Source organism: Porites lutea, chromosome 2, assembly GCF_958299795.1.
Source record: "Porites lutea chromosome 2, jaPorLute2.1, whole genome shotgun sequence".
In the NCBI taxonomy this organism is placed as follows: domain Eukaryota; kingdom Metazoa; phylum Cnidaria; class Anthozoa; order Scleractinia; family Poritidae; genus Porites; species Porites lutea.
This window is the reverse complement of record NC_133202.1, coordinates 45134802-45162795: the sequence shown is the minus strand read 5'-3', so window position 1 is coordinate 45162795 and position 27994 is coordinate 45134802. Positions and strand designations below refer to the sequence as shown.

General features: G+C 37.1%; 1 protein-coding gene across 1 annotated transcript; it reads left to right on the top strand.

Moving 5' to 3' along the window:
• The first annotated feature begins 17 nt into the window (after positions 1-17).
• LOC140928772 (piwi-like protein 1) lies at positions 18-27119 on the top strand. The gene is made up of 27 exons (XM_073378554.1): positions 18-155; positions 1914-1964; positions 2598-2916; positions 3684-3800; positions 6585-6790; positions 7152-7204; positions 7737-7769; positions 8385-8459; positions 9741-9858; positions 10449-10567; positions 11092-11219; positions 11918-11984; positions 13913-13993; positions 14552-14659; positions 14789-14867; positions 15030-15128; positions 15614-15700; positions 15960-16013; positions 18614-18832; positions 19565-19744; positions 20548-20664; positions 21755-21949; positions 23035-23226; positions 23773-23849; positions 24756-24863; positions 25628-25697; positions 26194-27119. Exons 1-27 carry the CDS (start codon positions 117-119, stop codon positions 26278-26280), a joined length of 3078 nt encoding a protein of 1025 aa, XP_073234655.1. The 5' UTR covers positions 18-116; the 3' UTR covers positions 26281-27119.
• Positions 27120-27994: the final 875 nt, after the last annotated feature.

The following is a 27994-nucleotide window of genomic DNA, read 5'->3' as shown; positions in this document are numbered from 1 at the left end:
TGTGTTAGCATTTGGCAAGGACGTGAACCGTGTATTTCTTCAACCGTGTCCCCTAATTTTAATGTCATTTTAGGATTTCAGAACATTTTAAGATTTTAACGTATATTTAGTGCAGAATGGCTGGCCGTGGAGGGCGAGGAGCTGCCCTTCTACAGGTAAGAAGTAATAATTTCTAAACAATGAAGCCCTTCAACATTGTCATTTGTCCCTTGTTATATCTTTTGTAAACAAGCATCGGACAAAACATTTCAGTTAATGTACCTCGCTACTACCTCATTAATTATTCTCTAAATTATCTTTGCCAGTTTTCCTCATGAAAGCAAATTTTCTGGCACGTGTTAACAGAGCAAAACTTAGCTCATCCGGACTCGACTCGCTGTTTACTGTATCTCATCATCCATGCATTGAGCAACACGCGCTTGTGTTACTTGGCGTCTCTCTGTGGTTTGTTCAAGCCTCTTTGCCCGGAGAACAATAAAATAAGGTTTAAAAGCGAATTTTGTATATTTGGGCCTGTTCAAGTTAATTTATGAAGCTGAAAGATGACGGGAATCGTGACTAAATTTCGTGTTTGCGCAAAGCAGGTTTTATATTTCCTGACGTCAAAGATAACAGTTGCTGCACATTTGAACGTCAGATCTCGATTAATTAACCTTTATTCTTTTTAAAATGAATAGCTTGTTGCATGTTGTTTCTGAGTAGCATCTTTATTCTGTGCCATTATTGAAGATTTTATTTTGAGCTCAAGTTTACCAACCGGAAAAGATCATTCTTTAACTTTTGTTTTGTCTGTGTTGTATGAATGCACAGAAATTGTTTACTGTCCAAGCCCTGCTTAACCACCATGGTAGGCCAGTAGCTGAATGGTTGTTTTAAAAGGGTGAAATGAAATACTAGGTGTGCTTTCACCCCCAAAAAGTGATATCTTCACATGTGACAATAACATGTCATATTCATGTGTGAAAAGATGACTGTTGTTATCCACACATAGATTTTTTTTTGTGGCAAAAAATAAAACTAATATTGCAAGTGAAATGGTTTGGTAAATCATTGGACAGTGTTTATTTAATACGGTAAATCCTCTATTAAGCCCCCCTTTCTCAAATAAGCCCCTCCCCCCCTTTCAGGGAAAGAAAGTTAATATGCCCTCCTCCCCTCCCCTAATTATTCTTCAGTAATGAATGAGAGACTGTATTAACCAATCATGACTGTAAATCTTCGTGTCGACTGATCTGGGATGGTTTATTTACCAAGTGGAAGTTTCGGATTTGATTCCGATCCTCGGCTGCATGACCTAAAACTTCTTGTACTGTACTTGAGCTTTTCCACTTTATATTCTACTGTAGTCTGATCAGTTCCCAAAAAACCTACAGTGGATATAATAATGATAATGGTAGAAGCAGAGTCAGCCTCATTCATCAGCTCTGGTTCTCTATCTTTATATATTAATGTCAGTCTTTAGTTTGATTATAAGATTAAATAAATTAACCAAAGTACCTAATAGTCACCCTGGCCAAATTTCACTGGTAGCTTCTTTAGCAAAAAAAGGAAATAATGTAAGCAAATTATTCCAGGGTTGAAATAACTAAAATTGAGTTGCTTTAAAATGGTAAATTTTTACAGCACAAAATATATTATTGGCTAAAACGTAGCCCAACTTAAGTTTTCAGCCTTCAACAGCCGATTAAGCCTTTGTGATTTAGACTGACAAGACCATCATATTGATAATAACGTCTGTGGCAAAGATTAATATCTTTAATGTTGTAAAGGACAGCTGCAAAGAAATATTGTATGCATGCTTTATGGGAAGAAATGGGATAAATGTGTTAACTCCCAAGTGTGGACTCAACATGAGTTGGCAGTTTCATGCAGTCTATGATATAATTGTTGACAAGAATTATTTTCGTTGGTAGGCTTTAGAGCAGCCAGCAAGACCTCCAGGCCAAGCAGGTCAAAATGGAAAAGTAAGTAAATAGCAATTAACCACTCCAGAAAATACCATAACATATCATAATGCTCTTTGTTTGTCACACCAAAATTTTGCGTAAGCATTGTTTTAAGTTTCTCTTGGGGCCATTTTAACTCCCAAGAGAAACTGAAAACAATGCTTTGCAAAATTTTGGGGTGACAAAAAAAGAGCATTATGGTATGTTATGGTTTTTTCTGGAGTGGTCAATAGTGGTTTTTAGTGTAATAGGCAATACTAGTTTTACATGTATGATCATACATGTTAAACTGATATTGCAGTGAAGTAAAACTCTCTTGTGGAAATTCATGAGTTTGCAGTAAATTTATACTTGTAACTATTATTTCTCTTTGGAGGCACTATATGTTATTTTGAATTAATAATGTAGTAAAATGTTTTTATATACTACAATGTAAAACTTAATAGGGAAAGATTCTTTTAGGATAGTAAGAACAAGCTGTAGAAAGAAGCACTGTTTGTAATCTCTTGAAAATCTGGATTTTATCCATTTGGGTAAGACACAAATGGATATTCTCTTTGTACCAATGAAGGAAAATGAAATTCAAGTGTATTGATATTTTGTGAAGTACAATATCATTTGCATGAATTAATCTTTTTTTTTTTCTTTCAGAATGGTCAAACAACCCAGCAGGGACCTTCACAACCAGGACCCACACAGTATGGTCAGCGGCTACCATATCAACAGCAATATCAACAACAGCCACCCTATCAACAGCAGCAACTGTCTTACCAAGGACCTACGCAGTATGGTCAGCATCAACCATACCAACAACAGTATCCACAACAGGCTCCCTATCAACAGCCATATCAGCAAAGGCCACAAATGCCATATCAGCCAAGAGGTCCACAGCCCTATCAGCCATATCCTCAACAGCAAGGACCACCACAGTCATACCAACCACAACAGCAGTATTATCAGCAAACGCCAGGTATATTACACTTTTTCGTTCAGGAACTGCTTTAGTTTACAGTGAACTTCTTCAAGAGTTACTGGTAATGTTAAGTGCAGTAGTCATTGGTTCCAAGCTGTTAATCCCTCGGTAGTTGCCATTTGTTTTGATGATGACTTCATTTTCTTAGAGAAGAGTGTGAGAAAACTTCCTATAGCCAACTATCAAAAGGGTAAAAAATGGATCTGCCGTCTGCCTTTTAGTGAGTTCCAGGTTATGATTTTGAGATGGAAAGTTACAGTAATCTCAAAATATTGATGTTGAGTATTACACGGTACATTGTAGTGTTTGTTCCACAGAACAGCACTGTGTTATGATGTATATGTTACAGGTCAAAATTACATTCGATTAAAATTTTTTAAGCTAAGTTGATTCTCAACTTTCTTTGTCTTCTAGCCCTAATTCATGAATAATTAGGGCTAGGAGACAAACAAAATTGAGAATCAACCTAGGTTAAAAAGTGTTAGCCTGAATTTCTTTCTGACCTGTAACATATATAATTTGATGTTCAGGGGGAAAGGGCTTTGCTGTTGTTAAATATGGAAAACAGGGTGTTTCTTAGTGTTGCAAAAACTGTTGTTGGTTGGTGGTTGTTATAACAGTACACAATACCCACACTGCAATCTTTTGCATTGTATCATTTGGCTGATTTTACCTTACTCAACATGTAGAAATACATGTACTAGACAAACTTTGAAGAGAATATTTACTGCAGTAAAATGAGATCTTTTTTGTTTTGTTTTTAGCTGGCCGTGGTCAAATGTATGGACGTGGTGGGCCCACATATGGAGGGCCAGGACCAGACTATGGCCAACAATCTGCTGCAGCTCCTACACCTCAACAGATTCCATCATATGGAAGAGGTAAAAAATATCTGGATCCTTTCTAGTTTACTCTTTTTTTAACCTGTCCAAAAAAAATTTTTAAACTGAACTCTAAAAGACTTGTAGACTCTCTGCTACAAAATGTGATTCTGTTCTATCTTATTACTTCGGCGGAGCGCGAAGTAAAGGATTCGCGACGCTCAGGAATGTATCAAAGTTGCAATTTTTTGACAAGATTGGGCAAGCAAAGTCTTTAGGTTTTTGGTTCTATTCGGCTATTTGACGAAGTGAGAGCCGAATTAGTTCGAGATATCTCGAGATCACTTCGATTTCTTTGATTTATTCTTTAACCTTTTAGAGGAAGAAAGAATTATTATCTTGGCTTTTCCGGGGTTTGAACTGACTCACCTTTGTGACCCGTCAGATCAGAGGAGACTCTAAGTTGAGGGATTAGCCGATAGCGCTACTGCGACCCAAGGTAGTTTGGGATATGAAAAATAGTTATGAAATGATGTACTAGTTTCGGGACAAGATTGGGCGTACAAGTTCGTGACTTTTTGGCTTGTTTCAACTATTTCACGAAATGAGACCGGACTACTTCGTGATATCTTGAGATCACTTCGAGTTTAGTCTTTAATTACTCGAGGAATAAATAAAGGATATTTCGTGGCCGCGCAGAGACACGAAATTTCTCTTCGAGTGTTGAAAAACATTTCACGAGTGAGCCCTCCTTTCGAACTGTTTTATGATGAATTTAAAGTTACAAAATGCTGCACAAAGAAATTTTGTCTTTGTTGAATGTTACTTAGTAAAATTGCTTTCATGCGTTGCGTGACTTTCTCGAACGTTCTCTACGTTTTTGGATTATTCATGAATAATTAATTAGGGCATGTTTACATTTCAGCATGAGTCAGCAGATTTGCATCAGTTACTGAAATTATAAAATATGTCGAAAAGCTACTACTATTCGCCTGTTTAGTATTTTCTAGAACCTTATGTCAAACGGTATACAAGTTCCAAGCGAGTTCTTTTGACGAACTAAGTTTTTTCCCACGAGCTGGACTGCAATTTTCAGGTTCTGTGTTTACAAGTTCGCGGAAGCCGTAAGATATCTGAAGTTCGAGTGAGAGTTTGTTATTATTGGTAGAGGCTGTTTAGTTTTACTCAAAGTGCAAGTCAAGTTTGTGTTGGTGATGCTGTGTTTTAAAGCTCTGTAAAGGCTATGTTCCTTTGGTGTTAAACTTCCTTGTGTTAATCCGACATCCCTGCGTGCTGATAGTCAGTGAATAATTATCCTTAAAACATTCGAACTCGTGACTTTGAGTTTTAGCCAATTCCATGCTCAACGTAATTGACTCCTTACCCATGCCTTACATATCTTTAATCAGTACATGAGACTGCTATGCTGTTTTTGAAACCTGATGTGACTAAGAAAAATAGAGAATTGTTTTTTTAGAAGGATTTGTATGGAGTCATCAGGGCATAACTGGGCTAATATCTCGGAGACAATTTGTCCCGAAATGCTAGTTTTTGGCAGGTAGGCCTCTTGGATGTTTCTCTTTTCAGAATATCCTGACAAATCTCATAATTTCACAAATTAACACCTTACTCTTACCATATTTGATTTCTTACTATTCCTCGGCATTTACAATTAATTAGTTCCACAACCACGACGCCGAAGTGTACGCTCCGTAGCGTCTTGTTGGTACTTAATTTCATGGGTACTTAATTTACAGTGAATTTTCTCCAAGGGTATTAAATTTCGCTTGTTTAATTTCATGAGGATTCAAATTTGCAGTTACAGAAAATGCAAATATTGAAGGCCTGTGAACTTAAGTACCAATAAGGTACCAAACTGATGGCCAGGGGTTTCATTAAGGTTTTGAACAGAAGGGCAACTGGGTTTGACACCTTGGCAAAGATTATTGGAAAGGCCCTTTGGGCCTTGCCCCCCTTAGGGGGGTCCAGGAAAATTTTGAAATTCTACAGTTGTAGAGATGTGTTTTCCTGCATTCTGAAGCTGCAGGCAATGTCTTTCAACTAACAAAAAAAACTTTTCTAGACAATTTAATCATTTGTTACTAATGTCCACCACACAAAGTAGTTCATAATCTTATTTACACATTTCAGATGGTCTTTTATGAAGTACAGTTCTTTGCACAATGCACTATGGGTTGATTCTTGTTTTTAGCACTGAACAAACGAGGGGATTTTATGCCGCGTGTGATAAAGTGGAAATTTGACAGTAAAGTATGTTTTACGTTCGTGAAGACTCATCGAGAAAGGGGCATGATCATATAATTTACTTAAAACTGTTTTTGATCGTTCCTTGTATTAAAAAAAAGTTCTTTGAGAAGTTAAGCAGCCGGGCAAAGTCACGTTCACAGCCAGTCAATTTGCGCGGTGCTCAGCCCTTAAAGAAACCCCTGGATGGCAGGTGAGTCCTACAGGGGCTTAATAGTTTTGTGGTTGCAGTTTGCTCTTTACCTTGTAAGAGTGGCAAAAGCCAAAAGTTTTTGTGACTGTTCACAACTGCCTTTATAGGGGCACAAATTTACATTGGTTTAAAATATATTCTTCTTTGTTTTTGGGTTCAATAATGTATAATTATATGTTTAAAACTAAAGCAAATAACATTTTAACTACGGATAAAAGTGAACCACAACATATAGATAAAGATATGTTGTGATTCATTAGTTTCAAATTTTATCATAACAGTACTATACCCCAAAAATTTGACGCAAGGAAAAAGAGAATCACAGCATATTTACTTTTGTTTGACTTTCGGTATGAGTAAGTCGTTACTCTGTATTATTTTTGTAGGTGCACAGATGGCAGCAATGTATGGTAGAGGTGCCCCTGCTGCATCTATGCAGGCGCCTTATGGTCGTGGTGGACCAATGGGAGACATACCTCAACCTGCACAGCCTACTGCACAGCTTACTGTTCCATCTGGTAGACGCCCCTCTCCACCTGAGGCTCAGCAAAGGCGTCCCTCCCCACCCCAAGCACAACAGAGGGGCCCTGAGGTAGGTCTTTCCTGTTGATACAAATTGACAGTTAGATGTCTGGTGATTTCAAGCCCTTGTAAACCACTCTACTCTAATTCCACAAAAGAGTTTTGAGCAGCACATTATCCCAAGTCTTTGTCAACATCATACCCAGGGTCTACAAAAAGGCACTCTTGATATGCCAGAAATCGGGGAGTATTCCAGCAATAAGCAGTCACATCTGTTTTATTAATTTATTATTATTATTACTATTGCTATTATTATTATTATTTTATTTCTGTTGAAAAAGAACCAAAGCATTTCTAGTGATGATGTGGACATGTATAGTGAGGTAATTATGTATTTAAACTGATTTAGACTTTTTGCATTGGTTTTCCAGGTCCCTTCAGCACAGATGGCTGGAATGAAATTGACTGATGATGTTCTTAAAACGTATGTATTTGTTCAGGAAAGAATAATAACTCATGAATCTGTTAAACTGACAATTACAAGAAAGGGTTTCTCTTAGATTCCAAAATAAAGCGTCAAATGGAAAAGAGAGCATGTTTGTTACACAACATTTGTTTATTTTGAAATATATCCCGTTACCTTGGTTGCCTGGGAGTATTGCTGTCATATTATTGGACCCAAAAAAAGCAAGTGACACTCTGTGCCACTAGTTTCCTCAGTGATGTGGTTCAATTTTTACACTTGCAATATAAAGACAGTTACGATCTCTTTCAGTCTAGCTCACATTTTGGTGCTGTGGCTGATCATTTTAACTGATACATCAAACTTCTTTTTTTTATCTGTTCACCTTAAATGCTGAGTTATATTTGAGTGATGATATAGTACTTTATAAATAATTTGGTGGGATAGTAGTTTTTCTGTTACTTTGCTTAATTACTTATCTCAGGAATTTACGCTTTCCTGTTGTATTCCAAAGACCTTGATTTTACTTTTATTTCTTCCTTTTGTTTTACAGTCAAACAGGTGAAAAAGGAACTGCTGGCAAACAGTAAGTTGTGCGTTGTCCATAGGGAGTTTACACAACATTGATAACTGTAATGAAGACGCCACTAAGAGTCGTTTTTTATCTTTGAAACTTTTGTCACCAAGATTCCAGATCTTTAAGGTTGTCAAAAAGTGGTGAATTTTCCTGGAGTTGAATACTTTAGGACCATAATATCTTAGTGTAAAAAGTGAAAGGAGAAATTTTTGTCTGTCAGTCACAGCATCACTAAAAGTTTGTAGCAGGAATTTTCATGTCATAGTTGTGCAGAGTTGTTGTTTTGCTCCTGAAAGCTTTGTTTAGTATTATTATTATTATTATTATTATTATTATTATTATTATCATTATTGTTCTTCTTCTTCTTCTTCTTCTTCTTCTTCTTCTTCTTCTTATTATTATTATTATTATTATTATTATTATTATTTGTTATTTTATTTTTTTGACGTTCTTGTTCCTGTCATTTTGCAGTCCCACAAACTCCCTATTACAAATGCAGGGTAGTACCGCATTTGGCATTCATTAGTAATTAATTGATAGACTCTAAGAGTTTTAGTCATAGGTAATGGTTACTTGGTTCAAGCTATTACTGAATTTTTTATTGTCCCTCTTGTGTCCTTATAGAACTTCACTGAGTGCCAACTTTATCCCAATCCGATTCATAGAAAGACAAATTTACCAATACCATGTCTCTTTTAGGTAAAGTACAATAACTTAATATGAAGTGACTTTGAGTAGCTAGAGGTATCAAAATTGTAGAGAAGTGACAAGGTTGTACACTACAAAAAAACTATAGGGAGCCAAAATCTCTGAACCTGTGAAATCCAACCAGCATATAGATGCCCAGCATTTCAGTTTTGTACCAAAGCTGACATTTTTTGTCACCAAACGGCATGTGAGTCACCAGACTGCAAGAACACAACCCAGCATTGTAAAAATTTCTATCTTCATCATAATTACCAGAGCTTGAAATAAAAAAAATCCTCAGGTTGCCTAGAAATATAGTAGCCAGAAGCCAATTTTTAGTAGCCAGTTTGTATAATGTAAATGGCGCAGCTCATAGTATTGGGGCTTCTCATATTTACTGTTTTCACGGAGCCACGAAATTCACAAAAACGTGCGAAATACCGCAAAATTCACTTGAAATCTTATCAAATACATGTCGATACAACATATTTGAAACTTATCTTGGCTATTGGGACTGTTTAATTGCGATAAACTTGAAAATTTATCTTAAAAACTTCATCGCGACAACGAATGAACAACATCCCAAACCTACCAGGCATAAATTATGTTGCATAAAACTGGGCACTAGTCATGATGTTAAAAGCTTTGCCATCGGCTCATTTCTTGAGTGCTTTATTGTTAGAATATCAGCACAAAGTGATCAATTTCAAGCAAAATTTGTCCAGAAAATTCCCACTAAATCAGCCATTTTTTACTGATTGTTTTCTGGCGAAGTTAGCCCGAAAACTTCCACAAATCTGTCTCTGAAAAGTCCTGCGAAATTTGCCTTCCGTAACCTATCAGAAGCCCTGTAGGATGGTGCGATCCATCAGATTGGATTGTTTGAAAATATCGCGGACAAAAGTCAGTATAAATTTGTAGGTAAACTGGCTTTGTTTATGTGATTTGGCACATTTGTTATGACGAAAGCAAAGCAAGATAAGATGAAATGTTTGTTTTAACTTTACTCTTTTAATTTAATTCTAATTCACAGAGCTGCTCAGTGCACTTGTACATGGATAACCAGAGAAATCTGGTTGCCAAAGTGGTGACTACACCAGAATTTTTAGTGGCCAATAAGAAAATGTTAGTTGCATTGGCGACTGTATCAGTCGCAATTTTAAGCCCTGATTACCATAGTGCATCATCTCATTTCGTGCTTCACTTGTTTGTGTGCTAGGTCTTTGCTTACGTTGTTACTATGCCATGCGTTTTACTCACTAACTCATAGTATTTACTCTTTGTCCTATGCAGTCCAGAAATTGACAGTAGAAAAGCCCGACATGGCCTTCTCAAGGTCCATACTGATGTTTTGGGATCTGCAAGTGCTTTTGATGGTTCTATCCTTTTTCTTCCTAAGGAACTAAAGCCAGTGAGTTGGTTCTAGGGGGTGTTATTTGGGTCACTGAAAACAAAGAAAGTCATCAAATTTATAAATGCCCATAAAACCACATGGAAAACTATGTTCATTGTGCAAACTTACAAAGAATATAACAGTTAAACCTCCACATCTTAAGTGAATGTTTATCCACAATACCATAAACATTTTTCCAATCAAAGCACTATAGTTGAAACTTCCTGTAAGTGACCATGAAATTTTGACTTTATAATTTGGTCATTTCAAGCATAGAGAATGACTAAATCCATAGGCTGGTGGAAAGGTTTTAAATATTTGTTATTAAGAAAAATGTTCAGCTAAAAGATGTGCAATTATGTTGTAGCAGAGTATGATGGCTGAATTGTACTGGTAAAATTCTGCCTTTCTAAGACAGAATAAATTCATAAAGAAGTTTGATAGTCTTAATAAAAAGCAATGCGTATCATCATCTTTTTATGCATTTACATTGATCTGGGGTTTCATGTCAGTTTTAGCAGGAGAGGGCATCAGACAAGGGTGCATCACAAGATGGAACTTTATATCCAAAGTACCATAGTTTATTCTTCATTTTTTTCCACTCACAGACAACGGTTCTGGAGTCACAGAGGAAAACAGATGGATCAAAAGTGACCATTACTGTGACTCTAACACGTGTAGTTCCTCCTGATGACTGCTTGCAACTACTAAATATTATTTTTAGAAAGTAAGATTATGTTATGTATTCTTGTGTTCTTTAGTGGTGATATTTTCTTCAGTACTTATAAGCCTCACATTGGACTTAAGCTACATGTACATTCTAAAAAATTTAGTATTCATTAAAAATCGCCTTTTATAGTTACAGGTCATGATGTTAAGTTTTTTTCTGTGATCCATTTGATTGGCTCCTAAATATTTCAATTTGGTGACCACCTAGGTTTTTTTTTTTCAGAGGATAATTCATATTTAATTGGTACTCTCTCTTAAACACTAACCTAGTTCACTTCAACCAGTCTCCAACCACTTTTACTGTGGAATCCAGATTTTTTTTAACCACTTAGGGAAAAGTAAATTGGTTCAAATTATCATGGGGTTTGATAAAAAATGAGGGAAAATTACAGTGCTTGACTGGTGAAGGGAAAATAGCTTTGGTTCGAAATATAAGTTTGAAAAACTAATTAAAATCTTGATTCTGCTGAAGTGCTGACTCCATGGTGGCTAAATGATTTGATTTCATTCTTTTGCATTCAGAGTGATGAAACAACTGCAGTTAAAGCAAGTTGGGCGTTATTACTATGATCCAAACAGACCTGCTAGTATTCCACAGCACAAAATTGAACTGTGGCCTGGTTATATCACTTCTATTCAGTGTTATGAAGGTAATGGGTATAGCACTGGTACATTATACAACTTTTCTACCCTAGATAATCATTCAGTTTAGCCAACAGAAATAATTGCAGGTAGCTTCTGTGTATTAAATCTAAGATTTTATCTTTTAACCAATATCCTAAACATTGTGAAAATAAGTGAAATATTGCTCTCGTAGTACTTCCTATAAAAGTTAATCCAGTCTGGTTATCTGGACTAGGCAGGACCAGGGTAAATAGTCTGAAAAAAAATAAAATGTCAGAATGCTTACAGTGACTTCCTCATTGCTACTTTCAATGTTTAAAACCTAAAGATTTTCCAGTAACACTTGCTGAATTTTATATGTTCATCATCTTTCATAGTTGTAAGCTCTGTTTCAACATTGAGTTGAATTGACATCACCATGATTGTTCATCATGTTCAGCACTTAAAGTATCCTTAGATCTTCTTGATTACAGTATTTTTGCTAGTCTTAAGAAATTCAGGAGAAGAAAAAAAGTCAGGTTAATTGAGTTCTAGTTAACTGAGGTTCAACTGTACTCTTTTCTGAGTTTGTGCAAGTAGAAACATTTGTAAATTTCTTGTTTACTCCATGTAAGGGGGTTGAGCTGTACCTTTAGAATCTCGCATATTATCACCCTATTTCCGTTGATCAGATTGTTTTACACTAATAATCTGTTATGTATTATAATATTATTATTCTTTCCAGGTGGTATGATGCTTTTGTGTGATGTATCACACAGGCTCCTCAGAACAGAAACAGTTTATGATTTTATGTAAGTTACACAAATTGCCCAGTAGCATCTGACGTTCACATGGCTGAAAATTGCCTCAGGGTTACTTGACTTCTTAAAAAGTCAAGTTTGTGACAACTCCTAAAAGTTAGAATGATTTTTTTATATACTGAACTATGCATTTTTAATCTAAATGATGCCAGTGGTTAGGGCGCATTGCAAACGTTTGGTCTCTTTACATGTCAGCAAGGCGGGAGGGAGGGGAAGGGGGGCACTTAATCATAATACAAAGCAGCTACTAGAAATTTTTCTTTGGGGAACAGGTGTCTATTTTCTGAAACAAACAAGGATCTTAAGATACCCGTCACTTCCACAGATTTATCATAACCCCTTGTAACAGTGGAACCACACAAACCGAGACCACCCAGACAAAATTTTGAGACAAATTTTGAAATCAGCCAATTGCAAGATGGGATCTAAAAAAAAAATTGGCGCGTAATTGTTCTCAAAATTGTACTCAGAGCCAGTTCAAAATACGTTGCAAACCATTTTTCTTAAGGATATGAATAAGAAATCTTGATGCCTAATGTTTGTGTAAATCAAGCTGAAAAATGTTTTGACAACGTCTGAGTTGGTTGGAATCAAAGCCAGCAGTATAGAAATTTTGAACAATCTGAAAGGCGACAGCTGCTTATTTCATAGCAAATGTCGCTCAGCAAGTGAATCGCAGTTTCGTTGATTTGACAGCTATCAACAAAGATCCTTTTTATTATTTGAAGACGTTTATATGGACATTCAAGCAGAAATTTCTAACTTTCTCTGCTGGTCAATTTCAATTTGAGAGTGATTCTTTGGAAATATATTTAATGTGAAGTTTTAAAGGACTGACCTGTTTGATTTGCCGTTTGTTCACGCCGCCCTAACACTTTGTGTCTCTCCAACTGTCTCAAGAAAATTACAATTGCCAGTATTTTATGACTTAAAGCTTCAATACTCTAGAACAGGGAACAGAGCAACGACAAAGGGACTTACAGCCTAATTGTTGTATAGTGCTGCCCTTTTTGCAAACCTCGAAGGAATTTAGAGTTTTTCTGTGCTGTCAATCATCTTAGCAGGCCTCCTAGGAATATCATGTTCACTTGGCCGAGTTCAAAAGGACACGATTTCATTTCTGATTGGTGGCTTTGTATCCATTTTGTTTGTTTCTATGTTTTATTAGGTTCCTTGCTTGTGATCCTCCAGTTTAGGGCAATCATTGACTAGTTTGCTTCAAAGTTGTTTTCTGATCTAGTTTCTTATTCTTGCCACTTGCAAGAATAAAGCAATTGTCTGCCTCCTTCTCTCTACAAAAATTCCGCTCACCATCGTGATTTCCTTCGCTATTCTTGATCAGTCTAGAGTCATTCTCAGTTTTGTTTTTGCAGGCCAAGCTGTGCAAACGCATTGCATTGTAATTTGCATTAACCCGCCCCAACTCTTTGTTGATAGTTCTGTCAAGTCACCAAAACTGTGAATCGCGCGCTGCGTGCCGTTTGCCGTGAAATGAGCAGCAGCCGCCGCCTTTAGTTCAGATTATTCAAAATTTCTTTACTGCTGGCTTTGATTCCGTGCCGACCCAGACAGTCACAAAATTGTTTAGCTAGATTTATACAAACATCAGGATTCCTTATTTATATCCTTTCGAAAAATGGTTTGGCAACATATTTTGAACTGGCTTTGAGTACAGTTATGTGCAATTGCATTGTTTTGATCTCGACTTGTGAGTGGCTGATTTCAAAATTTGTCTCAAAATTTTGCCTGGGTGGCCTCAGTTTGTATGGTTGCACTGTAAAAATATACTTTCAATTTGGCAGCTAATTTTCAATGTGGAAAATTTAGGTACATTTGCTTGTATTACGAGCGATGATTTTCATGCTCTAAGAAGATAATTTTTCCAAGTGTACTTTTTACTTTTGTTGTTTTTTCAACAGGAATGAGTTGTATGCTAAACGGAAAGAAAGATTTGAGGAAGAGACTAAGAAGCAGCTGGTTGGAAATATTGTGTTAACCAGGTTAGTTAAGGATGTATGTGGTGTCCATTTTGTGTCTGTCTGGTACTGTAATGCTCTGTGGCTCATTTTATGGCTGCATTCAAATCAGATTCATGTACACAATTTCAAAGTTCCAAAGGACAGCAATTTTACAAGTTTTATGCCAGATTAAAAGGGTTACTGCAGTTCTTTATTACTTTTATTAAAATTACCATATCTCTTTTCGTATTTCCTCTTAATAAACTTAAACTGGTTGCCTTAAATATGTTGAGGGTAGTATCTATAGCTTGAAAGGAAAATGTGATGGAAATGGCTTTACATATCTAATGATTTAATTTGGGAAAGTTGTAGAGCATTGTTTCAGTATGCCTCATGTTAGCTTTAGTTGTAGTGTTTTTTGAAAATGGAATGCACACACAATCAGACATTAAACAGTTAGGTTGTGGACAGGTGAAACTAGCTGCTAAGAAAGTTTGAAATCCCTGTGAACCCTTGCTTGTGTGGCTTTTTGATCCCTGAGAATTAACTTATGTTCTTGTAATTCATTACTGTAACATTGTGTTCTTTTATCCTTATCAGATATAACAACAAGACTTACAGAATAGACGATGTTGCCTTTGACCAGAACCCAAGATGTAAATTCACATTCCACACTGGGGAAGAAATGTCCTACATGGATTATTACAAGTAGGTTATTTAATCAATAAAATTTACTGGTACTTTTATTAGTAAGATAGGCAACACATAGTAATTTCATTATTGGTAGGAGGACTTTGTTTATTACTTGGTCAGAAAAATGATTTTGATTTTTTTTAGGAAAGTGTACAATAAAGACCTCCATGATCCTGAACAGCCACTGCTTGTTCACAGGCCAAAAGAAAAAGAACTCCAAAGAGTAAGTTTCAGTACAATACTACTCGGTAAGCCTCTGAAGGTTTTAACTTTTCTGGCATTGGTATTACACAGGTTGTTTTTTAAAGTATAATTAATGATATTTTCTTTGGCAGCAGCAAGCAATTCACATACTTACCTATCTTCTCCTACTATCTCATTTTAGGGCAAGGGTAGGAAACCAGGGCTTGTGTGTTTGATTCCTGAGTTGTGTTACATTACCGGTTTAACTGATGCTATCAGACAAGACTTCAGGGTGATGAAGGTAAGACACCCACTGTCCTGTACAAATTTTGGTTGTACAGGTAATTGTACTCAAGGTAAAACAAAGAACCACCAGACTCAAGACCTGTTTTTGAGGGGGTTGTTGAATAGCGGGACAAGAGAAGAATGGAAATTCACATTGGCTATTAAGATTCCAAAAAGGGGCTACCTCACTAAATGGAAGGTGGGTGCCTGGGGTATCCAGAGCCAGCCGCTAGATAGAGTCCATCCCAATGGCTGACAAATCTTGAGCTCCTATTGCAGGAACCCGTCACAGTGATGAATCTGTGGAAGGGGACATGGTAGGTTTGGTGGGGCAATGCCAAAACAACCTCTTCAAATGGTCCATGCATGACAAAGCAATGACATTGTATGTGAGCCTACACTTGTGAGTTTGAACACTAACCAGTGGGGGTTGTTAGGCTCTGGGCAGTTAACTTTGTTTATTTTTCCATTGAACTGAATTTAATGTTCTTATTATTTTAGGATATCGCAGCACATACACGAGTGAGTCCTATGCAGAGGCAACAAGCGATGATGAAGTTTATAGAAAACATCAATTCTTGCCCGGAGGTAAAGTTTGCGTTTTCTTTTCTACAATTTTGATTTAATAAAAGAAGGCTATTTGCCTGTTGTAGCACATTTATTGTATGATAAATCAGTTGTGCTCCTCAGTGAGTCTAAGGCCTATTCTATCCCCCATTTTCATCACAAGCTTTGGTTTTTGATGTTAATATTTAAACCAGAAACCCCTCTGTAAATGGTACCAAGCGTGAGTAGTGAGTAAACGTTTTACACACCCATCTAATAACTGTTGTTTTTCTCTTTATAGGCTCTACATGAACTCACATCTTGGGGCGTTCAACTTGATCAGACAATGCTTAGAGTAAGTCAGTAAACTAAGCATGTTATGTGAATGGCTGCTAATAAAGTAATAATATTTTTCTTTGCAGAAGGATATACTCTTTTAGTTGTCTTGTAAGACACAACCTGTTTTTAGGCAGGACAAATATCTGTTACATCATGAAGCAACTCCCCAAAAGATAGATACCTCTGTTTTGCCAAACAACTAGTCATCAAGATTTTGTGGTGTATTTGATACAGGTGGTTTCAGGGTGCAAAGAAAGTCAGTTTTACAGCCTGCCATTCAGGCAAGCTGTAGCTAGCATGTACTAGCCCACAAGTCATTTCAACTAGCCCCAAAACCCTTTTTGATTGGCAGGATTGATAACAATCCTTCTGTAATTTGAGTTTCTCCCAAAAACAGCACTTGCCCGTCGGGGAAGTTAAGAACAAAAAATACTAGCCCGATAGCAAAATCCACTAGCCCCAGGCTATCGGACATGACTTTCTTTGCACGCTGGATGGTTTTCACCCCTCCATCACAGCCGTGTCATGATATGTCCCATTACTATCACATTAACAAATCACAGACTGTATCCATTAAGTGCAGTAAGAAGTTTATTTTGTCACAAATTTTAAGATTTTTTTAACATTCCCATCTGAATGAGGTAACTTAAGGGACTGGTCAAAAAGTATGGGGGAGCGGTGGGCCAGAGCAGAGAGGGGGTGGGTCATGAGGTTTTGAGCCTTGTGTAAGGGGTGGGTCGTGCAATTTGCAGCTACCCTTAGGGGGTGGGTCACCCTATTTTATTACATAGATAAGCACTAACTGCACTAACGAGACAGTTGACCACACTTGTTTTATAAAACACAGCCAGCTGGAATTATTGCTAAAATACTCACAAACCTGTTGTGCGAGAAAATGCAACGGGTGACAGACCGCACATCCCGTGAACCCTTTGTTAACCTTTTCTTTTTTTTGGCTCTAACGAGCATGTCCTTTAATGATTTTCCTTTTTTGTAAGGAAATGATTGGTGGTTCTTTAAAAATTTATTAAAGTTATGGTTGGCTTTGTATAAGATTCCATTTTTATTATTTAAGCTTCCTTTTTAGTAGACACTGAGGGTTGGTATTGTGTCACAAATGGCAATAAATCTTTTTCCTCCTTGTAGGTTTTGTTTTAGGAGTTTAGACTCGTTTTTTTGAATTTTATTTCTGATAGTAGGTCTTCTATCAAAGTTTGTGGGTAGCCTCCGTCCATCAAGCGTTTTTTGAATTATTTTCCTCAAAGGTTGTTTCTGAGGAGTTTTTTCGTAGGATTCTCAAGGCTTCTCCTTTGACAAATCCTTTTTTAACACTTGAAGGGTGAAATGTGAAACACGAGGTGAAATGTGTGTGCAAGAAGGTTTCCGTTCATTTAAAATGTGTCTTTGCGTCAAGGATAGATTTTTCTTGAATTTTGTGCCTTTGTATACAACCGTGTCTAAAAACGCTGCATCTCAGTGTCAAATGTTTCGGCCATGAATTTAACAGTTGGGTGATGTAAGTTTGCTTGTTCAATGAAGGCTTCGATGTCTGGTTTACTCATGTCCCATAGGGAAAAGACATCGTGTATGTAGCATTTCCAAACTGTTGTTCTAAAGACAGTTTCGCTTAGAGTTGTTGTTTGAATATATGTCATGAAAATATTGGCAAAGGAATCAAAACTGCTTTCTTTGTGCCCATTACAGTTCCATGGTTTTGTAGGTAGTGCTTTCCATTGAAGTGGAAGAAATTTTCTTTGAGGATTAATCTAAGAATTTCCGGCAAGTAATGTGTAGGAATGGGTTGTCTTTGTAGAAATTTTCATATGCGTTGTGACAGACAATTTCAATATACCCTCGTTTTGCTGTATATTTGTGTCAAGACTCATAACGTCCATCTAAACAAGAAATGTTCGGTTTTTCACATTTGTCTTTTCAGTGAAAGGTATGATTTCTGTGATTTTGATATTGGTTGTAGCAGTGTATCAACAAATTTTGTCAAGCACAGAACAAGGTTAGACCATCCTCTTTTTTTTCTCCGTTAACCGTCGTCCGACCAACCCAAATTTTTGGCATTTGTAAAAAAAAAGTAACGACATAGTTACACCATTTTTCACTTGAAATAATTCTTTTAGTCTGAAAAATGAGCATAGTAACAGCACAGAGAAAAACAAGAACAAAAACATGAACATTTTTCACAGTATATTTTACATTTTGTTAATCCAAATATGTGAATGTTAACTTTTAACGTCGTCCTGGGGTACCAGGGCCCACTATTCCGAGACTTCTTGTGATTTTTTTTCAAGTTTTTTTTTTTTCAATCCGACCGACCGACCCAATATCAGGAAACGCATTTGACGGTAAACGAAGAGAAAAAAGGGGATGGCCTTATAGAAAACCAAACATCCATGTTTTAACTAGGGGGTGGGTCATGCAATTTCCAACCTTGCTTTAGGGGTGGGTCAGTCATTTTTGTACCGAAGGGAGGGGGTGGGTCATGTGTTTTTTATCAACCACATTTCCAAATGCTCCGGCCCACCCCCCCCCCCCCCCCTATACTTTTTGACCAGTCCCTAAGTAAATCTGGATTGGATCCATTTATGTTTTACCTTATTTTAGACTGAAGGAAGACAGTTGCCTTTAGAAAAGATTATTCTTGGTAGTACATCATTTCAATCAAGCCCTCAAGCTGATTGGGGTCAACAGGCAGTCAAGGAGCAAGTCATCACTGCTGTTCCTCTTCAAAACTGGGTTGTACTCTATGTCAACAGGGACAGGAGCAAGGCCAATGATTTCATTACCATGATGAAAAAAGTAACTCCTTCCATGGGCATCCATGTAAGAAGAAATTACAGTGTTTTCTTTTTGATATCATTTTCTTGTGTGTTTCTCTAATCCTTACTAACTAGTATGTAACACTGTAGTAGACCTCAAAACACCATTATCCTATTATTATCCTGTAACTGTGCATTTGAAAGCTTAAAGACTCAGTTGTTGTGGCCCTTCTTATACATTGTGAACTTCAGAGGCTCTTTTGACTGAGCTTTCATGTTGCCATGGTAATGGTCATGATGCAAAGTATTTTTTCTTTTACATTTTGTTGTGTTAGAACTTTATCTTTTACTGGGAACTCTTGTGAACCACCTTAACCAAGAAGAATGATAAAAACACAACTGCTTAAATAATGCCAGTACAGTCTGTTCTAGCATCAGCATTAGTTATTTCTTGGATATTTCACTTTCTAACAATTCCCCTTTTATGTGTGCTGTCTTTCTGTGTTATACATCACATGCTTAGCGTGTCTGTAAATTTACTTACCAGGGCTGTCATTAAGAGGTGGGGGCCAAGGATTTCCCTTGGCTACTTTCATAGGAAGATAGAAGAAAAATAGAACCACAAGAAATCTCCAGCTGTTTTATTCCTCGCCTACTTGTTGTATTTACCTGTCAACTTGAAATCTTAGTGACATCTCTGCTCACCTATTTTTGTTTAACCATCTTTTAGAGAGAAATTTGAGTCCAACCCTTGTTGAGACTAACCCTTGCTCTGGGTGCTTGTTGTTTCTTTAAGGTTCAAGATCCAAGGAGTATAGAATTGGCAAATGACAGAACAGAAACTTACCTACGCAGCATCAGAGAACACCTGACTCCTCATGTTCAAATGGTAGTGATCATTTTTCCCACATCGAGAGATGACCGATATTCTGCAGTGAAGAAGCTTTGCTGTGTTGAGAGCCCTGTTCCCTCGCAGGTAAGTCCCTGCACAGTAGGTGCCTTGAAGGAGCTGGGTCACATTTGTAGCCAATGTTTGCTCTTACTCACTGGTTATAGTATGGACTGAATTGTAAAAAATAAGCTGTCTCAAACTGTGCAAGATTTTTTGATCTTTCAAAAGAAAGACACTTAAGTAGTTGCAAGAGCAAGACAAAACACAGCATGTAGATTGTAGATTTATTTTTTTAATTGTTTAACACCTTTTTTATTGTAAATATAAGTCTTGCCGCTTTTTTTGCTATGTACTATTGTTTTTTATTTTTGTTAATCTTGAAATATTATTTTTATTACTGCACGTAGGTTTATACCAGCTGTTTTTATACTCAGCTGATCTATTTTTTGCAGTATAAGTAAAGTATTTATTAAGATTACAATAGTAATAATTATAGAAAAGAAGAAGTGTGCGGACCAAATGACATAAGATCAAGTAATAATTTTGTATTTTAAGTGAAGTTTAAGTTATGCTCAGTGAATTATTTGTTAAGTTGCCTTCAGCTCATTTTTTTTTTCAAGTTTTAAAAAATTATTTACTCTTTCCTTGAGCTCTGTTTGTGGCAGAGACATGTTCATTATTCGAATATCTTTCTCTCCTAACTTTGTTATTTTAAGAGGCATTCCTGATTCTCCCATAGTTGAAAGCCAAGAGGATAATTATCATTACATTATTCCCCCCACCCCCCCCCCCCAAATAAAAGTAAATAAATAAATGCCATGGCCTTAAAACATTTTGCAAAGTTCATTGTATGCCAAAGACCATAAATGTTACCTTTTTCTGTTCAGGTTATTAATGCAAGGACGATTTCACAGCCAAACAAACTGCGCAGTGTCACACAGAAGATTGCATTGCAGATTAACTGCAAACTTGGTGGAGAACTATGGGCCTTAGATATTCCTTTGGTTAGTTTTAATTTTGTGTTTTTGACCACCCTCTCGGGGAGAGTGTATGCTAAGTTTTATTTTATCAGAAAATTATCATGGAAATCAATAATCTTGGCGAGGAAAATGTTGTTGATTGACTTCACTGTGTTTAATTAATATTGTACTAGTTCTTGTTTGTCTTTGCTCCAAGGTCTCTCTTTAAAAGATACAACCTCTGCCCTGGCTTGTAAACTTTTGTTGCAAAGTTTTTCTTGGCCCTAACTGGCTTCCCTTGGGTTTTCAAGGATTTCTTTTGTCTGAATGATGATGTACATCCATAGACGAGTTCAAACCACCCTCTAAAAGCTAATAAATGCACTGCTAGAAAGTCAGCTATTACCTGGAATTTTCAAGTAAATTTGAACTACTTAACATAATTTCTTTGGCTTCAATATTTCCGTCAGTTGACAACCTAATGCAGGCAGGAAAAATATAGTTTGACTTAAACTATAATAATAATATATGACTTTAATAATAATGTATGTTATTACAGTGGAACCCCTTTAACGCGGTCACGAATGGGTCAAAAAAATTTGGCTGCATTATCGCGGCTGGCTCAATTTTCATCACTTGAGGGCCGTAATGACAAGTACACCGTACATCGCATTCGCTTTTCTTGAACAACTGTTTGCATTAATAAACATCCGCAATGAAGATACTCTCGTTTAGTAATTAAAAAGCTCCTTTACTTTACAGTGAATAAAACACTTTAAAAATTCAGCTATAAAAACGCAACAAGTGCTCTTTATGTGTAGTATAGTCTACAAACAGTACAAAAACAGGCTCAGAGTACTGGGTCAAGGAAACTGACACGTCATAGGCATTGTAATTTTCTAAATTTCGAACAAGTGGCCGTATTAAAGGGGTGAAATTATAAGAGAATCTACTGTTTTGGATTTAAAATGTGGCCGTTGGCCGTATTAACAGGTGACCGCAAGGAAATGTTTGACCGTTTTGCCGGGCTAAAAAAAAATGGGCGTAATATCGAGGTTACCGTATTACCGAGATGGCCGTAAGGCGGGTTTCCTCTGTATTAGTATTATAAACTGTTGTGGTTTATTATCAACAGAAAAGCCTGATGGTTGTTGGTATTGATGTGTATCATGATGCCTCGCGTGGTGGCCGCTCAGTTGGTGGATTTGTAGCAAGCATGAACAAGCATCTGACACGATGGTATTCTAGAGTGTGCTTTCAGTCACCCGGCCAGGAGCTTATTGATGGACTTAAAATGGCTCTTACAGCGTCTTTGAAGAAGTACCATGAGGTGAGTCAGTTACAGACTGTTCAAGTTTCTCTTGTTTGCCACATTGGGGTATAAGTACAATTCTTATATTGTGAAGATTACATGAAACTTTTAAGCTACTGTTTCCTTGTGATCAAAACGATTGTCTAGTCTTTTCTTTGTGTTTCCTATGCTTGTTAATCTGCCTAATACCGTGAAAGAAATTCTTCTCAGCATGCAAAGAAAGTGGTGTCCGAAAGCTTGGGGCTAGTGGATTTTGCTGTTGGGCTAGTGAATTCTACTCTTAACTTGTCTGATAGGCAAGTGATTTTTTCGGGGGAAATTCAAATTACAGAAGAACTGTAATCAATCCTGCTCATCAAATTTTTTCGGGCTACTTGAAATGACTTTGAGGCTAGTACCTGTTAGCTACTGCTTGCCCGAATGGCAAGCTGTAAAACTGCCTTTCTTTGCACCCTGCTTCTTCAACTGAACAAATGCGATGGTTGACAGGCTGCATGGCGGGCATTTCCGCACGAGTTATTGCGCCAAAGTATGTCTATGAGCGGTCTTGTTCCGACTTTCTTAATGGAATCATCCAGAAACGCTTGCTACGTAGGCTCCGTGGTTGCAGAAAATTTGCACTTCATCTTGAGTTGGTTTATCCAGTCTTACCAATGAAACAACGTGAAGCAGGCCTTTTTTTGTCTATCAGGTAGTAATTTTTTAAGGCCTTTTCGAGGCTCATGGGCTCACTTCCCATTGAGAACTCAGATTTATTGATCCTCCACACTTTTGTTGTAATGGACACTGCATTCTTCTTTTGTCATTACCAAAAAAATATGAAACTTGGATCTTAACCATCAGGACTTTGCTTTTGCTCGTTGAGTGACTATGAAACTTTACGTTTGTCCATAACCGTATGTGCGGGGCACCATAGGGTTTGATACGTTTGGGGCTTAAGGCTCCCTACAGTTTGCTTAGAGCTTGTCATGTGGGCACAATCTTTGACCATGATTACCCTTGAAATATTTTAAAGGATACCAAGGTTTAAGCATCAAGATGATGTTTGTATTATGTTCAAAGTCAAGGAGAATGTAGGTTTAACCTATGTAGTTTATATTTAGGTCAACCACACTTTGCCAGACCGTATAGTTGTCTTCCGTGATGGTGTTGGTGATGGACAGCTTAGAACTGTTGCTGGTTATGAAGTTAAGCAGCTGTCTGAGTGTTTTGTCCAATTTGGAGAGGCTTATGAACCCAAGATGGCAGTTGTTATTGTGTCAAAGAGAATTAATGCTAGAATATTTGCATCCCAGGTCAGTTTCTCGTCGCTTCCCTCATTTGTAGTGGAACGATGTTTTTTGTTCTGCATCATGCTTCTCCTGAACGTATGATATTCTCTGCAGTATTAGCAGTTTATTATAGGACTACAGATTTAGGGGTCTTGCAGTTATGTCAATACTTGTTCTCTTAAGGTCAAAAAAGCAAACTCAGTTTTGGGTGATGATAGAAAAATGTCTGACCATCGATTTGTTTTGCTTGAATACTGGCAATTGTCAGTATGCTTCTGTAAACAAGGAGTTGTACTTCACCATTTCAGAGTATACCATCACATAAAGTGGAAGCTCTCATGACAGACACTCGTTAGTGGACATCTATACTTACGGCCTCCTTCACAAACCCCTTTTTCCTCAACTCCCATACAAACAAAGTAAGTATTTTCCCATTCCCGTAAGTGGCTGGCTTTAGTTATGACACCTTTGTCACGTCCAGAGGGTAACCGCTCATGAGAGCTTCCACTTTATAAGCCAACAATATGGGTTACGAGATCAAAGTTTTGAGAAACACTGCTACTGTTACAGGGAAATGGACCAATGCCCAAGCTGGATAACCCAGGTCCTGGTACAGTTCTGGATCATACTATCACAAGAAAGGACTGGTATGCCATTAGCAATATATTAGAGAGCTTTAGATTCTAAGACCAAGACGACTACGAGTACGAGATTTTCCTAATACTAAGTAGTGCACACGCGTGAACCAGCGTCATTTTGGCGGGAAAATGTAGTAGCCGTCGTTATTCTACTACGGGTTTTAGCGAGAATGTCGTAGTGGGAAAAAAATGTTAGAAATTTTATCATTTAGCGATCGCGAGAGGACTTTGCCTCCTTCAACGGAAATAAGCGTGCTAACCTTTGTGGTGAAAAAAAGTACAATGAAGCCTTCCGGGGTGTCCATTTTTAGAGAATAGGCGAGAAAACGTAAAATTAAAATGTCGTTCTCGTCCTCGAATTTAAAGCTCTCTAATGTTTTGTATTGATAATTATCAGCCAAACATAATTATAAAGCAGTGTGTATAAAGCATGGTGTCCTGCGGGGATAAAGGTATTTAACCTGACAACTTTAGGGTGAAGCCTGGTTGCCCATTGTAATTTTCGGTGTTGGTGTCAAGTCAGTTACATTCAGTAGAACAATAGCTATGAACAGTGCGATATTTCAATTTCCTATTACTCTATAGTCAACTCGTCATCATGTTCATGTGAGGAGCAAATGGAGCGGAATATTCTCATAGTTATATGAATTGAAATGTGGCAATTTGACTGAACCGCAGTGTATTGACTTGACTTTGTAGGGAAACGACTGAGAACCTGAATTTTTCCAAGTTGAAGGACTGACTTTGTTAATATTATATATAGGGAGAGTTGATTGTGCAATACCTCCCACATCTATGCTCTTAATGTTTGGAAGGGAGATGTCTCAAACTTTGATCCATAGTTGATTATGAAAACAGTAGCTACTCAGAAGATCCATTTGTGGAAGTGATTGTTTTCTCCTCTTGTATTTGCAGGTATGACTTCTATCTCATCAGTCAACATGTTCGTCAGGGCACAGTCACCCCAACTCACTACATTGTCGTTTACGACAAGTCCGAGTTAAAGCCGGACTATATGCAACGGTATGCTACATTTTTGTGTTAAAGGGAAGATTTGTTTGTACTGGCTTTCTTTCTTTCTTTTATATCACTCCTCGTGAGGTACAAGATGGTGTGAGTGAGTTGTTAGCTTTCTGTCATCCCAGCTCCACGATTTTCTTTACCCCTTTAAACCCTGACATCAAAATTCAAATTCTCATTTGTTGTCCCTGTACGTTTCGAATAGAAGTAGTGGGGAGAATTTGGTGAAGTATCAGTTAGAATCATCTCGTGTGATCATGTCCTTAATTCTCATGACCACTGTGTTTTATAAAGCAGTGATATTACAAGAAGAAATTTGATGCTGATCACTCTTAGGGCTTAAAGGGTTAATTCAGCGGCACATGATGGGTTATAGGGCATTCTATCCTTCAGTTGGCCAGCAGGGTAATGGAAAAGTGAAGGCTTAAAATTTTTCCAACTTTTATCAGCCTGTTGAAGCTTAAAGATTTCAGCGTTCTAAGATCGATACTTAAAGAAGGTAATCATGTTTAAGTGGAGAATGGAAGAGTGATTTACTTTGAACCTTAAAGCAGTGACTTGCTATTAGATTTGGAACAAAGTGGTTTGTGTTTACTACCCTCACTAAACAAAGTTCGATCGTTTAACTATTTTAAAAAACCGGTAATTAAAAAAGCCTGGTAATTAAAGAAGTTAAAAACTTGTTGGTGGTGCAAGTCTATGTGTAGCGTTGGCTAAGTTACGTTTATTAATTAGATTCTCATCAATTTAACTGCATTGTTCAACAGACTGTCGTACAAGCTCACCCATCTATACTACAACTGGCCTGGTACAGTTAGAGTACCTGCTCCTTGCCAGGTAAGGAAACAAAATGGTGGCGATAGATGCCGCTTCTTTTCACCAACTTCACACTGTTCCAGCTGTTCAACAGGAATTTGCAGCTCACCGATTATGTCATTCCTCACTATGTTTCCTTCATTTTCTCAACACACATTTATTATTTTTATTTTTTATTTTGCGTTGATGTAATATTTGTCTGCGGGTTTATTATTTTGTAGTCGATAGTTCAAATAGTTGACAACGTCGATGGAAATCTTATTTTGAGTGTCAAGGATATGAAATAATCAACTGAAGAGCTCTTTCTCTTGATCCTGTTGATTTGAGCGGATCCTTGAAAATTGCTGTTGATGTTATAAACGCCTTTAACTTCGAGATACGTTCATTTACTTTTGTCTGTTCATGTTTGAATCATATGCTGTAGTGTACTTCTCAAACAACGCTTATTAAGCTTGGGTTACCTGTTTCTATCAGCATGTCTCATCTAACAAACGATTTGCTTTTCCTTGTCTTGCAGTATGCTCACAAGTTGGCCTACTTGGTCGGTCAGAATATTCACAGTGAACCGTCAACCGATCTTTCAGATCGCTTGTTCTTCTTGTAAATCATTAATCTGTAACCTCGAGGTAGCTGCTCTGGCTTCACATTCGAGACATCCGTTTGAAAGAGATTTTGTTGTACTGTCAAAACTGTTTGGATCACACAAGAAACGTCTAAGGAACTTTAGCCCCCCTCGTGGACGCGTAAGGCCTGTGGGTTAGGCATGGTTAGGAACGTCTGACGAAGCCTTAAGGAGCGTCTGTGTGGGAGGCTAAGGAAACCTTGCTCTCTGAATCGACATTTTTGTAAAACCATTATTATATTATATTATTTTAGTTAAAGTGTTTATTTATTTGAATAGGCTATATTATTCTAACAATTTTTTCAATTAATTCAAGAAGGTAAAATTTTGAAGAGCCTTTATTAAGCATAATGGTTTAACGGTTGAGTTTTATTTTATCATGACTGTTTGATCATACTTACTATTAGGCGTGAATATTGTATGGATATCAGTAATCATACCTAGTCGTCTCGAGTGGGAGGTGATTCATTAATAGAGGAATTAAGATTCACGTTTACGCCAAACGGCAAACGTGAATTTGTACCACGTCACCAAGTTTTTTTCCTTAATTGTCGTATACTATTTATTACTTCTACTCAAAAATAAGTGGTTTTTACGCCAGTTTTATCCGTAAGAATTGTTCTCGACAATTTTTATCTGCCTATTTTCTATTCTTAGAAATTCTCAACTTAAATCTGCCGTTTGCCGTAAACGTGAATCTTGGTCTCTCGAATTTTAACAAACACTCTGTTTCGGTTAATGTTTTTATCATCTGCCTGAGCTGTACTCTTAAATTACATTTAAGAACTGAGTAGTAAAAAACATGTCTTCGTTTCTACAGGCTTGCGTGTCTCGAACTCTTCGTGTTCTCGCTCTTTAACGTGTTTAACTCCTCGTGCACACATGGAAATGTTTTCCCTCGATATCCAGCCATGGGGCCCGGAATCAAATATTCAAATCTAAATATAAAGAATAATAGCGCGGGTCCTGGCTAGCAAACTACTTCATTTGATTCATTAACTGAGAGTTTTATCATGTTAGATGCAAAACCATTGAAACCTCGAGCTTTAGTGTAAACGGAGACAGCTTACCGGGCCCATGGTTTTTTAAACCGACTTTGCGTTGTCTTCATATCGAGTGAACAAGTCATTCAAGTAACATAGCTTCTCAAATGATATATAATTCGTGACAAAAAACGAAGCTAAAGTCCACTTGCTCTGGTTTTTTTCGTTATTTTCTCATCAATGGATTATCAAAAGTTGGTCGCGCTATTTAGGCAATTTCAGCACCAACCAATATCATTGAAAATTTTGGAACTTGCTGATGAATTTGATCAGAGGAATTTCAATGGGTTTTCTCGGGCGTTATGAGAGAGTGACCGCTTATTCAAAAGTGTATGGCTCCTAATATAAACTCGTTCAAGTGTTTCCTTTACCTTTTCAAAATACAGTAAATATCCGCGTGTAAGAAGCTATATATTTTTTTAATTCGAGCAAGAAGGTTCTTACATTTTGGGGTAGTTATCGGTAATTAAGTCCACGCAGGGTCTTAATAAGGTTCTTAATTTCTATGAAGGAGATATTATTGTGCAAACCTCCTTTATGCAGGGTCCATAGAGACAATGCCAGCTTTTAGTTTTTACTTTATGCAAACTTGTTTTGCACAGTACTTCTTGTAATATAATTTTGGAATCTCAAAAAAAAATATTTGCTATTAT

What these genes read in the sequence shown, in the direction of transcription:
- LOC140928772 (XM_073378554.1), top strand. Translation starts at nt 117, where the DNA reads ATGGCTGGCCGTGGAGGGCGAGGAGCTGCCCTTCTACAG. An exon ending in AAGCAGGTCAAAATGGAAAA is followed by an intron (nt 1,965 to 2,597) that starts GTAAGTAAATAG and finishes TTTTTCTTTCAG; the next exon opens with AATGGTCAAACAACCCAGCA. An exon ending in CTCCTTCCATGGGCATCCAT is followed by an intron (nt 18,833 to 19,564) that starts GTAAGAAGAAAT and finishes TGTTTCTTTAAG; the next exon opens with GTTCAAGATCCAAGGAGTAT.